Source organism: Psammomys obesus, unplaced genomic scaffold (assembly GCF_907164565.1).
Source record: "Psammomys obesus unplaced genomic scaffold, mPsaObe1.curated_primary_1811, whole genome shotgun sequence".
Taxonomy (NCBI): Eukaryota; Metazoa; Chordata; class Mammalia; order Rodentia; family Muridae; genus Psammomys; species Psammomys obesus.
This window is the reverse complement of record NW_026596166.1, coordinates 22,431,520-22,447,806: the sequence shown is the minus strand read 5'-3', so window position 1 is coordinate 22,447,806 and position 16,287 is coordinate 22,431,520. Positions and strand designations below refer to the sequence as shown.

At 40.9% G+C, this 16,287-nt stretch overlaps 1 protein-coding gene across 1 annotated transcript; it reads left to right on the top strand.

The window, feature by feature from the left end:
* The first annotated feature begins 6,234 nt into the window (after window positions 1-6,234).
* Pnn (pinin, desmosome associated protein) lies at window positions 6,235-15,534 on the top strand. Its single transcript, XM_055595473.1, has 9 exons — window positions 6,235-6,428; window positions 7,045-7,116; window positions 7,456-7,524; window positions 7,873-7,945; window positions 8,040-8,134; window positions 8,236-8,311; window positions 11,804-11,959; window positions 12,055-12,193; window positions 13,083-15,534. The coding sequence occupies exons 1-9, from the start codon at window positions 6,316-6,318 to the stop codon at window positions 14,465-14,467; spliced, it is 2,178 nt and encodes a 725-aa protein (XP_055451448.1). The 5' UTR covers window positions 6,235-6,315; the 3' UTR covers window positions 14,468-15,534.
* The last annotated feature ends 753 nt before the right edge of the window (window positions 15,535-16,287 follow it).

Genomic DNA, 16,287 nt, shown 5'->3' with positions numbered 1-16,287 from the left:
CAGGAATTTTAGGTGACAGTTCCATGTTTATAATAATGGTAGATGTCATGGCTAATATTATCAATTTGACAGCATCTGGAATCACTTAGGGGACAAACCTCTGGACTTGGCTGTGGATTTCTAGATTGGGGCACTTGAGGTGGGGAGGACCCACCCTAAATGGGGGTTACAGTACTTTAAGGGCTGGTGTTCTAAATTGAATAAAAGAGGAAAAATGAGCTGAGCATTCATTTCTGCTTCTTGACTGTGGCTGTGATATGACCAGCCACCTTCGGATTCTGCTAACATGTTTTCCCTGCAATGATGCTCCCAGTTGTGCTCTCAAACTATGAGCCAAAAAAAAAAAAAAAAAACCTCTCGTCAGTTGCTCTTGACAGGTATTCTCCTCACAGAATAAGTAACTAAGGTTGGATCGCTGATGCTGCCTCAGGGGAAGGCAGCATCATTATCATCTATCTAGAACCTTTCCTAAGCTCATAGCATGTAGAAGCCCCACAGTAGTGCTGGACAATAGGACTAGCTTGCTGATGCCCAGCCCTAGGCAACCTGAGTTCTGACTTTATACCCTATTTAGTATCATCACTAAATTACAAAACTCAGAGACGCCCCTCCCCTCTAAAGCAATGGTTCTCAACCTTCCTAACACAGCAACCCTTTAAATACAGTTTCTCATGCTGTGGTGACCTCCCATAAAATTATTTTGTTGCTACTTCATAATTGTAATTTTGCTACTGTTATGAGTCATAATCTAATATATATTATTTCAGATGGTCTTAGGAGACCCCTGTGAAAAGCTCATTAGATCCCAAAATGGGTCTCAACCTAGAGATTGAGAACCACTGCTCTAAAGTCTATAGAATTAAGGAATATCCTTTGTTCTGTAAGTTGCTATAGCACCTCTTATCTCAGCTTCCCCAGTGCAAATGGCTGATAGTCCTAAAGGATGTTTTCCCTGAACTCTATCTAGGCACATCTCTCTAAGGAACCTAGAATAATTGTTATTTAGAACAACTACATGAGAGTGTTTTTTCCCTAATAAATCCTTTCAAATATTTAAATCCCTTCATTTATGTCATTCACCGTATAAATAAAACCTATAAGTTTCACCTGAAAGCCACACGTGGTGATACAGACCTGTAATCACAGCACTTGAAAAGCAAAAGTAGAGACTTTCAGCAGTGAAGGGGAAAGTTCTCTGTGGCCCATCAAGCCCCAGTGTTTCAGAAGCTCCAGGCTGTGAATCTCCAGGGAGGAGGGAAGGACCCCTCCCCCAGAATAAATGATGAATCTCAGGCCCTGGTGGAAGCTGATACTATCACGCAGTACACAGCACCCAGCAAATTTATTTGAAATCAGGGACTTATAAACCCTGGGCAGTGGGAGGGGTTTAGAGGATGAATGTGTTCGATTCGCTGGGGTTAGGGGTGCCAGGGATGCTTGATTTACTTGTAGTGGTTCAGAGCATAGTACATTCATGGTTACATTCAATAGCATAGTATCCTAAGAAGAACATAGTACTTAATTATCCTATGGGTGGGGGAAATCTCCAGGTAAAATCAAAGGTCATTTGGAAAATCAAGACACCAGGGCATCTTATTAGCATAGGGTGTGTGTCTCCAGGAACCCCCAAGTGCCTGCTAAACAGGTTTTCTTATCAGGAAAGGGTCAGGCCTCTGATCTTTCTCTTAAGGCTATGTTGTGCTTCTTACACAACCTGGGGTACCCAGATCAGGGGTAGAGAGAACTCTGCTGAGAAAATGGAGTCCACCATCTTAGACCAAGTGCAATCTGGAAATGTCAGACTTTAACCTCATCCATCAAAGCTCCACAATTAGATTCCTTAAAGTGGAGCTACAGGTGGTTGTGAGCTGTCATGTGGGTACTAGAAATCACACCCAGATCCTCCAGAAGAACAGCCAATACTCTTAACCATTGGACTATTTCTTCAATGTCATAAACTTATTTTATTCCTAATTGTTTGTGTGGTTTGAATAGGAATGGCTCTCAGAGACTCAAGTGTTTGAATGCTTGGCATATCAGGGAGTGGCTCTATTAGGAAGTATGGCCTTGTTGGAGGAAATGTGCCACTGCGGTGGAAGACTTTAAGGTCTCAGATGCTCAAGCTAGGCGCAGTAGGTATTCACTTCCTGCTGCTGATGGAAGCAGATGTAGAACTCTCAGCTCCTTCTCTAGCACATGTCTGCCTACATGCTGTCATGCTTTCCACCATGACAATTATAAAAATAGTATGTATTCTCTTGTTTCAGTTATCATCTCGGAGGATTAGTGCCTCTGTCTGCTAACCTAGACCGAGTCCTGGAAGCTTCTAGCCTCTGTTCAACTTAACCTACGCCTAGAACGTTTCAGCCTCTGAGACTTACTGCTTAATGAGCTCGCCTTATTGTTCTTGATAAGCTCTGGGTTGGCTGGTTCAACTCAGCTGTTCTGGCGTAAACTCCTCTCCCAGCTGGCTTTTCTTAGTCTCTGCTTGGCCTTAAACTAACTCCAGCAATCTTTTCTAATCTTCTGGCTCCTTCTCATTCTCTGGATCATTTGGTCTTCACCTGAGTTCTCTCTCTCTCTCTCTGCAACCTGTTTCTCTGTTACTGTCCCTGTAAAACTGCCTCCTCTCTCTTCTGTGTTACCCATTAAGTAGCTTCCTTTTCTTCTCTCTTCTTCTGAGAGTTGGGTGCATCCTATTCTGTCAAATCTTTCTCTGATTTGTCACCTTTTCTGCCTCACAATTAGGCTTCACTTTCAAACGTGAGTGCTTCCTTCTACAAACTAACCTTACCTTCATTGTTTGGGATGAGAGCCTTGTACCACTACACTTGAACCTTAGCTTTTCTTGGCCTGAAACTTGCTCTATACTATTCTGGCCTTGAACTCAGATCTGCAGGCCTATTCCAGAGACCCAAAAGGTCTTTGAATATGATCTTTTGTCAAAGTAGCCATGTTCTGAATTTTAATTCCTCTATAGACAGTAAAGAACTAAACCTCTGAACTGTCAGTCAGCCTCAGTTAAATGTTTTCCTTTATAAGAGTTGCTGTGGTCACTTCCCAGTAATAGAAACTCTAGGACTGTGTGTGTGTACATGCATGTACATGAGTGTAGATGTTAGCAAGGCCAGAAGAAGGTGTAGGATCCCCTAGAACTGGAGTTACAGATAGCTGTGAACCACCTGATTAGGGTGTTGAGAACCAGAAATGCTTCCTTTGTAACAACATCAACCAATCTTAAATGCTGAGCCTTTTCTCCAACCCTGAAGGGCTGGGATTACAGGCATATTCCACCAGACCTAACTCTAAGTAGGGTTCTGATAAGATCATTAAAAGAGCATACTGTGCTAGAAACAGGGACACATTTTTTAATCTTCCCACAATATTAGAGTTTACTTGGCTGATGAGATGTCTCTGAGGAGAAAGGCACGTGCCACCAAGACTGACAACCTCAATTCCAACTCCAGAATCTATATGGTGAGGAAGAAAACTGACTCTGGAAAATTGTCCTCTGAACTCCTCATGTATATAAACATATACACTGAAAATAAATTTAAAATGAATATTAAAATTTTTTAAATAATTTATAGAATAATGAATTTACTATCCTCATCATTTTATTGTCTGCATTTTGCAAACAAAATAATTTTGCATGATAGCTGGCTTTTGGCAATCATGGGTTCTTATTTTACAGTGTTATTACCTTTTATATCACGTATTAAACATCACATACTATTATATATATGTAGTAAATACTATATTTGCATAATAAATATACTACATAGATATGTAGTATATGTATATAGTATGTGTGATGTGAAATATGTGAGATATATAGAGGGATATAGCTACATCACCAGCTACTTTTCCAGAGGACCTGGGTTCTGTTTCCAGCACCAACACGATATCTTATTGTTGTTTTAAAAAACAAAATCCCAAATGTCCAGTTTTACCATTAAAGACTCAGGAGCCGGAAGCTGGGGTGAAAACTTGCTAGCTCAGAGATACAGAAAAGGCACCCATTTGACCTTCCTACTCAGCCGATGTCCCAGACAGAAAAAGCTCTTCTATTCAGCTCACATCTCTGAAGGAAATAGCTGCTTCTACTCAACTCACATTCCAGAAGGAAAAAGCCCTTCCTATTCAGCTCACATCTCAGAAGGAAAAAACCCTTCTTACTCAGGTCATGTCCCAAAAGAAAAAAGCTGTTTCTGAAGGGTCTTAAATACCCTTCAACTCAGTGTCCCTCCTCCCTACCTCCCTGTGTCGTTCTATTTATCCTCCAGACTTCCTCTCACTCTCCATATTTTTTCCTCATGTTTACTTTCTGTCAATCTTGTTGATTGCTCCACCTCTTAGCCTAGGGTTAACTTGGTTTAATCCTGTCTACAGAAGGCTCTTAAAGGTGTGTGCTAGGGCTGAGCCACACCACAAGTACTTGTTTACAGTAAACAGAAAGCAGTAGGATCAAAAACTGAGCCATATCACAAATAGAAATGGGTTTACAGCTCATAGTCTTGGGCTTCACAATTAGATCAAATACCTTGTAATAGCTTATCATCATCCATAACTCTAGTTCCAATGATCCAACATCCACCTCTGGTCCCTGACTACATGCTTGCATGTAGTCCCAAGACATATTTGAGGGCAAAGCAACAATATATACATAATAATAATAAAAATGATCCTTTCTTCAATTATACAAACAAATAACTCAGTGAGACCATGTTCACAATTAGAATTAAATAATTTTCAGACTTCATTACCTCAAACCCAATCTTTGTTTTCCAAAGCACTTCAATTTACTTCTATTTATCAATATATTCACGCTTATTTTCCCTCAAGCGCCTTCAAAGAGCTTTCTTCTTTTTCTTTTTTGACCGGGAGTCGGAGGGGCCGAGTAGTTAGAGACAGGGTTTCTCTATGTAGCCCTACTGTCCTGGAACTGGCTCTGTAGACTAGGCTGGCCTTGAACTCATAGAGATCCGACTGCCTCTGTCTCCCAAATGCTGGGATTAAAGGCAAGTGCCACCACCTGGATTTTTTTGCGGGAGGTTGGGGAGAAGGGTTTGTTCTAAATGGGGTTTCTATGTGTTCTGTGTAGTGCTGGCTGTCATGGTACTATGGCACTCATTTTGTAGACGACAGGTGCTGCAACATTTATTATTTGATAAGATAGTGAAATTCTTCCTCATCTACCCAGTTATGAGCCTCCACACAAACAGCATACAGGATAATGCCAAGTCACTGTTATTAAAAACAAAAGAAAACTCTCATTCCCTTACAGGGAGCAATCCTCTAAGGATTTGACTTTTGTGTTTGTGTAACATTTTCTGAACAACAGCGTGTAGCTCTATTTCAAGAACAAAACCAGGGGTTGGGGATTTAGCTCAGTGGTAGAGCGCTTGCCTAGCAAGCGCAAGGCCCTGGGTTCAGCCCTCAGCTCTGGGAAAAAAAGAACAAAACCAGTTCCTATATTGGCAATGCAGGGAGGGCAGAGTAAAATCAGGAAAACACAAACAGCAAAATACTGGCCACTTCCCCAGACCCACTATTAAGCCCTCTGTCTCTGGGGCTGGAGAAGAAAACAGTCAGCTTTGCTCAGTGTTACAATAGTAAAGTGCCTCTCAATCTAGATCTGACTGGACCAGCTCGACCCAGGTCCGCAGCCTCCATTTCGTTATCATTAATAACCGCCTTATCCAGCTTTCTAGTTTGTAACGACTAAGGCACGCAAAGCGACTCTGTGTCCACAACAATTATCAGCTGTTAGGATGAAAGACTCGTGGTGGTTCTTGGCTGTAAAACGTAAGTTCAGTTCACTAATGGAAGGTAGCCTGCGCCTCCCCCGCACTCTGGGCATGCGCAACACCACAAATTGCCAAGCCCTTCCCTAATTAAATCCCTCGGAGGAGGAAAGAGGGAAGGTACAGTCGCTTCCGTCCCATGGCTGTTAGTAAGTGTTTAAGAACACTACCAAGCGAGCGACATAGCAAGTTTTAGGGGATGCGTTTCCAGACCCGCGAGCCTGAGTCTACCACAGCGACATACCCCGCCCTGCGCAAGCGGCGGAGCGCAACCATTGCAGGTGGCGAGGGGAGGGGCCAGCGACCTGCTGGCTTCTCATTGGCTCGGAGTCCCAGAGCCGCAAGCTTTTTCCCCTTCCGGTCCCAGGGTGGTGGAGGCCAAAAAAAATAAAGCCTGCGGCCATTGGCTGGGGCGGGCTGTCAGTCCTTCCGCGTCTGGCGGCGTGCGCTGCGCGGCCGGGCTGTGCGCGGCCTGTAGAGCAGTCGCGAAGCCTGCTGCAGAGAGAAGATGGCGGTCGCCGTGAGAACTTTGCAGGAGCAGCTGGAAAAGGCCAAAGAGAGCCTCAAGAACGTGGACGAGAACATCCGCAAGCTCACCGGGCGGGACCCGAATGATGTGAGGTAAGGGTGGGACGGAAGCTGCGAGCTTGGCGAACCGGGGCGAGGGGGCACCCGGCCGGTGTGGGCCGGTTGGGGTCAAGGGGCCTTTTTCCCGGGCGGCTTCAGAGCCCGCTTCTCGGTTAGGCGGGACGCGCCCTGCCTGCGCCCTAGGGCTCTGGTCGTAAGTGCTTGCGGAAGGACAGAGGCCTGGCTGCACGGCGTGGCTTCCGCGCCGCTGGGAAGGCCGAGCCCACGGCTTCCCGCCCTTGGCGCTGCAGGCCCGGAACTGCAGTACAAAGCCCCTTTCCACCACAGCGGCCCCGAACCCGGGCCATTCCGGGGACCCTCGGGGGGGGGGGGGGAAGCGGGTGGCCTCCTCTGTCCCTATTGGCCTAGGTGTCGCTCCCTTGGGGTCGGTAAGTAGGAGCTGATCCAGGCTTATTAATGTGTAGCGCTCTCGAGGTATAATACTGCTCTTGGGGAAACGTGGAAGAGTGATATAGTTTCTCGTGGATCTTAAGTTGTCAGTTGAGAATTATTTGAGGTCATTTTTACGGTATACCACACCTGTGGAAGTATATGACGTCCTTGCTTATGTCTACATAGGAATTTTGCACTGATTATGAATCTTTTATAGGCCCATCCAAGCCAGATTGCTGGCCCTTTCTGGTCCTGGTGGAGGTAGAGGACGTGGTAGTTTATTGCTAAGGTAAGATCTTACTAATGCTAAAATTTATAATCTTGAAAGAATTTTCAGATTGAATCAAACGTGATAGTTACTGACTTGCTAGGTTTCTAGTAAAATGTATTGCGAACGTACAGGTTGGAGAGCATTTATTAGAACAGTTTCATATAGGCTTAGTTGTATTTTTAAAGGGAAGAAGGCAACTTTTTCCTGTGAATGCTGGCTTATGTTTACTTCACTTAGAAGTGGTTTTATTTATTAATTTTTTTTTTTTAAATAAAATCACCTAAATTCTTTCAGCACCTGGAAATAGCAATTTATCTAATGTTTCTCAAGCTTTATGTTGGATGTTTTTAACTGCAGGCGTGGATTCTCAGATAGTGGAGGAGGACCCCCAGCCAAACAGAGAGACCTGGAAGGGGCAGTCAGTAGGTATGTTTATCAAAAGATTTCTGAAGTAGCAGTATGTGCCTTGTTTTCTGGGACACTATAGATATTTCTATCTTGTTTTAAGATTTATTTGAACTGGGCTAGACGTAACACTTTCTGTTACATTCTTTGAAAAAACACTGAGAAATGTTTGGATATTATAAGAAAGCAGGGTTTGGTTTTGGATTGATCAATTTGCTTCTATTTTTTTTTTTTCACTGACCAAAAAATGGTAAAAGAGATGTAAAATTGTAGAATGTAGCATCTGGAGATGAGTCGTAGAATACTCATTTGCTCTTGATTATGCATTTGGTTCTGCACCAGTCATTTAAATTATTTTTCCTATGATAGGCTGGGTGGGGAGCGTCGGACAAGAAGAGAATCACGCCAGGAAAGTGACCCAGAAGATGATGATGTTAAAAAGGTATTGACATTAAATACTAGAGAATGAACATAGTTCTTGGTGTGTTTTGAAATGCAAGTGCAGAAAATCACTGATAATTCCTTTTCTCTTATAGCCAGCACTGCAATCTTCCGTTGTAGCTACCTCCAAAGAGCGTACGCGTAGAGACCTTATCCAGGATCAAAACATGGATGAAAAGGGAAAGCAAAGGTATGTGCTCAACATGTCAGATGATGGAGTTAGGATCTCTTAGAAAATGCTGGGTTTGGTCTAGTTCATGCAGACATTGATTTCCTTTTTCTATTTCTTAGGAACCGACGAATATTTGGCTTGTTGATGGGCACCCTTCAAAAATTTAAACAAGAATCTACTGTTGCTACTGAACGGGTATTGGTCCAATTATTTTTTTTCCTCATTTATTCATTAGCAAATAGGGGGTTAATGTTATTTTTTGTAAAAAAAAAAAAAAAAAAAAAAAAAGAAAAGAAAAAGACGTGAATGGTCTCTTTGGTTTTTCTGATAAGGGCTTTTCCTGTGAAGCTCTGAATGAGCTGGTATTTATCACAGTAGCTAAGGAAGACCTTGAACTCCTGATGTTCCTGCTTCCACCTTACAAATGCTGGGATTTGTTGGTTTTATGGGGTTGGGGGGTGTTTTGGTTTGGTTTGGTTTCTGCTTCCCTCAGGGTTTCTCTGTGTAGCCTTGGCTGTCCTGGAACTAGCTCTGTAGATCAGGCTGTCCTCAAACTCATCGAGATCAGCCTGTTTTCTGCTGGGATTAAAGTGTATGCCATCACTGCTCAGCCACCTTTGAGTTTTTGAGATCAGGCCTGATTATGTAGACCAGGCTGGTCTCAGATTCAATAGAGATCTGCCTGCCTCTACTTCCTGAGTGCTGGGAATAAAGGTGTAAGCTACCATACCTGGCTTTTTAGTATGTTTTTGCCTTTGTTCTGTGTATATGGGTGTTGCCTATGTATATGTCTGTGAGCCCTGTGTGTACAGTGCTCTGGAGGTTGTTGTATCTTCTGAGGTTGGAGTCACAGAGTTGTGAGCTGCCCTGTAGGTACTGGGAATCAAACACAGGTCCTCTGGAAGAGCATGTGGTGAGCATGTTCTTGAAATCTATCTAAAGATTTCTTTTAATTGTATGTATTTGGACATATGTTTTCCTTGTTGTCTTGTAGAGATAAGAAACTTGCATGTGGACCCAGAGGATTAAAGTTCAGTTGTCAGCAAGTACCTTTATCCATTACTCCATCTTGCCTGCCCCTGGCCTGAACTCTTAATCCATCTATATCCATGATGTGCTGGAATTATGGATCTGTAACACCTTTTCCAGCTTAAAAGTTAAAAGCTCTTTAAGGATTCATAGTAAGAATCTGTCTCAAAAAGTCTTGTCCTAGGGGCTGGAGAGATGGCTCAGTGGTTAAGAGCACTGCCTGTTCCTCTAGAGGACCCTGGTTCACTTCTTAGCACCCTTCTGGCAGCTCACAGCTGTCTGTAACTTTAGTTCCAGGGAAGCCATTGCACCAAGCATGTACATGGTGTACATATCTGTGTACGCAGGCAAAATATCCATACACATAAAATAAAAATAAATAAATCTTTAAATCCTGTTTCAGAAAAAAAAAAAAAAAATCCTTGTCCAGGGGAGAGTGGCTCAGTTGGTAGAGGCAATGCCTAGAATGTTAAGGCCCTACATTCAATTCCCAGTACAATCCTGCTCCTACCACTGTCACTTCTAAAAAAAAGAATAAGGAGCCTGAATCTATAAATATTAAGGACATGGGTTCTGGCCGAAGCTACAACAGTCTCATTTTGTAGTCTTAGACAAATTCTCATTGCTTAGGTAATAAGTTTTATGTGGGAAGGACAGTGAGTGAATCAAAGAACAGCTCTCTCTTTGAATAAGGGATTTGGGGTTTGGTAGCTAATTGAAGGATTTGTTTCTGTTTTTGTCTTTGGAATAGGGACTCATGTAGTCCAGCCTGGATTTGAACTACCTATTTAGCTGAGAATGATGTTGAACAATTGGTCTTCCTGGCTCCAGCTTCCATATTCTGGAAGACCAGCTCAAGGGTTTTATTTAATTGAGTCTTAATAAACATGCAAAGACAATCCTTAACACTCCAGAAGCAAAAGACTTCCCCTCTACAGTTTATTTAATTTTGCCTCTCAATTTTTATTACAAAACAACTATAGATTTGTGTCTATGGAGCTGATGTTATTGCTTCTAAAGGAAAACTAACAGAAAGGGAAATCATGATCCCGCTAACGGGGAGGGGAGGTTAATAAATTATTTTAGCTTTTTGATTAAATTAAAATACTACATGTAGGTGTGATGGTAAATGACCGTAGATATCAGTACTCAGAAGGTCAGGATAGGAGGAGCCAAGAGTTCCTTTTCTGCTTGGGATACATATATAGTAAGAACATGACTCAGCCACAACAACAAAAAAATCACAAATACATCTTTTGGTTTTTTTGAGACAGGGTTTCTCTGTGTAGCTTTGATTGTCCTGAACTCACTTTGCAGACCAGCTTGGTCTCAACATCACAGAGATCCACCTGACTCTGCCTCCCAGAGTGCTAGGATTACATGCCTGGATACAAGTATATCTTTTTTTTTTTTTTTTTAATGTGTGTGTGATAGCGAAGAAGGAAACATGCACATGTTTGATAGCCAGGCTGCTGACATGGTTATTACATCCAAACTTTGTTCTCATGGTAGAGCAACCTCTAATGTGTATCTCATGTTTGAAGAAAAAGCTTTTAATACAGAGGAAAATACAAATACAATGAAAACTTAATAAATTAGGACTTCTATAGGGTGTGGTAGTGAATGCATGTAATCTCAGGAAGGTTGTAGCAGAGGCTAATAACCTAGACTGCCCAGCAAGACTGTCTCAAAAGCTAGTTGTTGCTCATATATATAATATTTAGAAGCTAGAGAGTGACAAGTCCTGCTGTGGCTACATAGTCAAAAGTCAGCCTGAGCTGCATGAGAATTTATTTTAAGCAAAAAAAAAAAAAGATTAAACTTCTGTCACATCTTGTAATTTGGAACAATAGTTGAAGATTATTAAAGGTTTCTCTTCTCCAAACTCATGGCTCATAGACTCATTAAATATTTTACAAATACCTAGGTCACATAGCTAGGCTCTTCTGACTAGCTCATCACTTAAAATAACTCATTTTTACCAATTTACATTCTGTGACAAGGGTGGTTACCTGGACTCATTTATCATGCGTCCATCCATCCTCTTCACATCTTGCCAATGAATCTCCCCATACCTGGGTCTAATCCCAGAATTCTTTCTGCCTGCTGGGTGTTTCACCTCCCATTTCCTCATCATCAGATTGAGTATTGGCAGGTGCTACAGCCATATGGTATACAAGATAATCCTTCCACAGGAGATCCTACAGACCACTTTTGGTCAAATGCCTACCGTGCAAACATGAGAGGCTAGAGTTTGATCTCCAGATCCCACAAACCGCTAGAAGTGATAGTGAGCACTTGTATTCCCAGTGCTGCTAAGGTGGAGACAGATGGTTCCTGGAGCTCAGCAAGTGCCTTTATCCATTCAGCCATCTTGCAAACCTAGGTTAAGTTCTAATAAGGAAATGTTTATGATGCTGCAGAATGCTGTGACTAGTAATTTTAAAATTTAAATATTTATGGGGAAAGGCCTCAATCCCTATTACCTGAAACACAAATTGCAGTCAGAGTTTAAATTCCTAATGTCAAAAAGACAGGTAAAAGTGTACATGTAAATTTACATAGTAAAATTTAAGTTTCAGATAATCAAGATGTGGTGCTTTTACTATAATTGAATAAAAACTAAATAAACCTTTGTTATCTTTTATTTATTTTCAGCAAAAGAGACGCCAAGAAATTGAACAAAAACTTGAAGTTCAGGCTGAAGAAGAGAGAAAGCAAGTTGAAAATGAGAGGAGAGAACTGTTTGAGGAGAGACGTGCTAAACAGACAGAACTTCGGCTTCTGGAACAGAAGGTTGAGCTTGCACAGCTGGTAAGCAGTGTTTTAAATCCTAAATTAGATAATCCTTGTTTACAGAACACTGACCTTTTCATCTTTTTTTTTTTTTTTTTTTTTTTTTTTTTTAGCAAGAAGAATGGAATGAACATAATGCAAAGATAATTAAGTATATAAGAACCAAGACAAAGCCCCATTTGTTCTATATTCCTGGAAGAATGTGTCCAGCTACCCAAAAGCTAATAGAAGAGTCACAGAGAAAAATGAATGGTAAGTATATGAAGTCCATTGAAGTTTTCTTAGTGTTAAGACCATTTATTCAAATATGCCAATTTTTTTAGAAATAATTTTTTAAGACTTATTTAAAATTTTATGTATATGATTGCTCTGTCTGCATGTATGCCTGCATGTCAGAAGATGGCATCAGATCCTAGTATAGATGGTTGTCTGCCACCATGTGGTTGCTGGGAATTGAATTCAGGACCTCTGGAAGAGCAGACAATTTTCTTAATCATTGAGCCATCTCTCCAGCCCCAGAAATTTAATAGTTCAGTTTTGGGTTTTTGTTTGTATATATTCTGAAATAGATAGTGGTGTCAGGGCTCAGGATTGAGTTTAACCTGAAACTCGTTTTATAGGTGGTGGTTATAAGTAAAAAGACTTCGTGTAAGATTATTTTGTGTTTTATAATCTTAGATGCAGAAGAATGCTAAGGAAATGAGGCAGAATAAACAAATTTACATCAGGTATTCACATGCAAGGCTAGACACCGGTAGGCTGGTGATTGGGCATTTTGTTGTGCCTGGGAACAGAAAAGTTAATTATAACTGTGGTTCTGCTTTAGAGTGATTTTTTTTTTTTAACCTTCATCTAGCATAAAGTTCAGCAGCAAAGATGTCACGACTTTTCCTCTAGTAGATGTTCAGGTTTATATGATTGTAATTCCTTGGTTTGTAGGTGTTTTATGGATATTTTCACTAAAATTCTGAGTTAAGTTCCTAACATTACCACCACCACCACCCCCCCAATTGACAAAGAAACAAAACTAAAGAGGTACAGAAAAAATTAGGTGTCAGTGACAATTTTTACCTGGTATAAAATTGTTATTTTGAATTTTCTTGACTCATAGATTTTACACATGTGAATTTTTGTTGTTTAGCTTTATTTGAAGGTAGACGAATCGAATTTGCAGAACAAATAAATAAAATGGAGGCTAGGCCTAGAAGACAATCAATGAAGGAAAAAGAGCATCAGGTGGTGCGTAATGAAGAACAGAAGGCGGAACAAGAAGAGGGTAAGGTGGCTCAGCGAGAGGAAGAGTTGGAGGAGACAGGTAATCAGCACAATGATGTAGAAATAGAGGAGGCAGGAGAGGAAGAGGAGAAGGAATCAGGTGTAGTTCATAGTGATGCAGAGAAAGAACAGGAGGAGGAGGAACAAAAGCAGGAAATGGAGGCTAAGATGGAGGAAGCTGAGGTAAGAGAAGGTGAGAAGCAACAGGATAGTCAGCCAGAAGAAGTTATGGATGTGTTAGAGATGGTTGAAAGTGTCAAAAATGTAATTGCTGAGCAGGAAGTAATGGAAACTAATCAAGTTGAAAGTATAGAACCTTCAGAAAATGAAACTAGCAAAGAATTGGAGCCAGAGATGGAATTTGATGTTGAGCCAGATAAAGAATGTAAATCTCTCTCTCCTGGAAAAGAGAATATTAATTCTCTGGAAGTGGAAAAGGAGTCTGAGGAAAAAGAGGAAAAAGAAGATAAAGAACCTGAGCCCCAACCTGAGCCTATGGCTCAGCCTCAGCCCCCTCCTCAGGTCCTGCCCCAGAGCCAGCCCCACTCTCAGCCCCAACCTCAGCCCCAACCTGTACTCCAGTCCCAGCCTCTCTTGCAGCCTGAGACTTCGCCATTAGCTGTTTTGCAGCCTCCAGCTCAGGTTATTAAGGAGCAGGGGAATCTTCTACCTGAGCGGAAGGATTTTCCAATAGAATCTATAAAACTCCCTGAGGTGCCTGTAGAGCCAGTCTTGACAGTACATTCAGAAAGCAAAAACAAAAATAAGACTAGGAGCAGAAGCAGAGGTCGAGCAAGAAATAAAACAAGCAAGAGTAGAAGTCGCAGCAGCAGCAGCAGTAGTTCCAGTAGCAGCTCTACCAGTAGCAGCAGTGGGAGCAGCACCAGCAGTGGCAGTAGTAGTAGTCGAAGCAGCTCCAGTAGCAGCTCCAGCACAAGTGGGAGCAGCAGCAGAGACAGCAGCAGCAGTACTAGCAGTAGCAGTGAGAGTAGGAGTCGGAGTAGGGGCCGAGGACATAACCGAGATAGAAAGCACAGAAGGAGCATGGACCGGAAGCGAAGGGATACTTCAGGACTAGAAAGAAGTCACAAATCTTCAAAAGGTGGTAGTAGTAGAGATGCAAAAGGATCAAAGGATAAAAATTCCCGATCTGACAGAAAAAGGTCTATATCAGAGAGTAGTCGATCAGGCAAAAGATCTTCAAGAAGTGAAAGAGACCGAAAATCAGACAGGAAAGACAAAAGGCGTTAATGAAGAAGCCAGGCTTTCTTAGCCTATTTGCAGCAGAAGATTTCTTGATGAGTAAAAGGATTACCTTGTAAGGAGGATGCTGCCTTAAGAATTGCATGTTGTAAAAATTCTTTTTGGAAAATACAGACTGTTTGTTTACCAGACATTCTTGTACTTTTTGCATAATTTTGTAAGAGTTATTTATCAAAATTATGTGAGGTTCCAAAATATGTAAAAATAATAATAATAAAAAAAGATTAACATCCTTTGTCATCTTTTTTAAATGCCCTATTACTCTTCAGTCAGAATCTGTATATTTTAATAGGTAAAAATCTTTAAATTGTTCCTTTATGTTCTGTATCATACATTGCATTTGTAGAAATAAATGTGCATCTTTCATTATTTTTGAGATGTCCTTGTTGACACTTGTATAATAAATATCTTTATATCTTCAGTTTTTGTCACAAGATACTGAACATGATTAGGATGTTTCTGAAGGTTTCATCACTTTGATTTGCCTGGGAACAGTTATTTTGAGTTACCAGGTTTTTACAGCTTTGACGGGGAATAGTTCTTTTAAAACATTTACTTATTTCCTATCTTATTTTTAATCTAAGCATTTTCCTGTTTTTCATTTAAACCATTCAGTTGGTGGAAAACTAACTTAAACAGTATGATTTGGTTGTCATTTCGTAATTATAGAATACCATTCTCTTGTCCTCACAGCTATTTGTGTGATACCAACATAGTGTATAATCTGTTATAGTTATTACCTCCTGGGTGGTGGGGGGGTTAAAAGTATCTTCTAAACTTGGTTTTTGAATTTGTGGTCTTGTCTTTTCTGTTGGCTATAACTGAAACATGCCAATCTGTGTTTTCAAGAATTTTTGTTTAAGGAAATATTGTATGGAAGTTTACACAATGAAGGAGGTTCATCTAGACTTGAATATGTAAACAAGCTAACAAACACACAAGTGTACCAAGTGATTATTAACTTTGTTGTTCATAAATTTGTATGGAGTTGGAGTATCTGTTGCCCATTACTATATATGTGCAAATAAATGCGGCTTAGACTTGTGACTGTTTAAGATTAGTACTTGTATTAACGTTTTGATGCATATAAGAGCATTTAAGTGGCAGTGGCTATTTTCGAGTTGATATTTTAACATTGTAGCTTTAGTTTGATTTTAAATATTAAGCATGCCATCTACAAGTAAATGGTTTGAGTGGAAAATGAACAAACATCTTCATTTAGTTTGTGTGTGTACAGTTGATGTGCTAAAGCAAATAGGAAAAGAATTCTCTTTAAAAAGCCTTTTGAGCCACTGTAGTAGTGCATAACCAGTATTCCCAGCACTCAGGGAGGCAGAGGCCAGACTGGTTTACAGATCCAGTCCAGGACAGCGAGTCCAGGACAGCCAAGGCTACACAGAAAAACCCTGCCTCAAAAAGAAAAAACAAAAAAATTCTGTCTTCTTTCTCTTGGATTAAATGAACAAATAACAAACTACAAAACCACTTATATCCATAAGCCTGCTTTCTACCAAGATGGGCTTAATCAACTTGTACTCCTGGGAAAATGTTATGGTCTTGTGCTATGCAATGGAACAGATTGGTGAAGGAATGACTAAATTTAAAATTACTGAGGACAAAAAGTGGCTTGCCCTCACACTCGCAAATTATTAAGGAAAGGTGAAAATGGGGCAAAGTGCTAGACCCTGGATGCAGTTCATTGTGTGAAACAGGTTTTGCTTCTGTCATTTCATGACGTATTGAATCTAGGGCCTTGTCTTGGCTGAACATATCTCTAATACTGACCTGCAACTTGAGCCTTTGTTTTT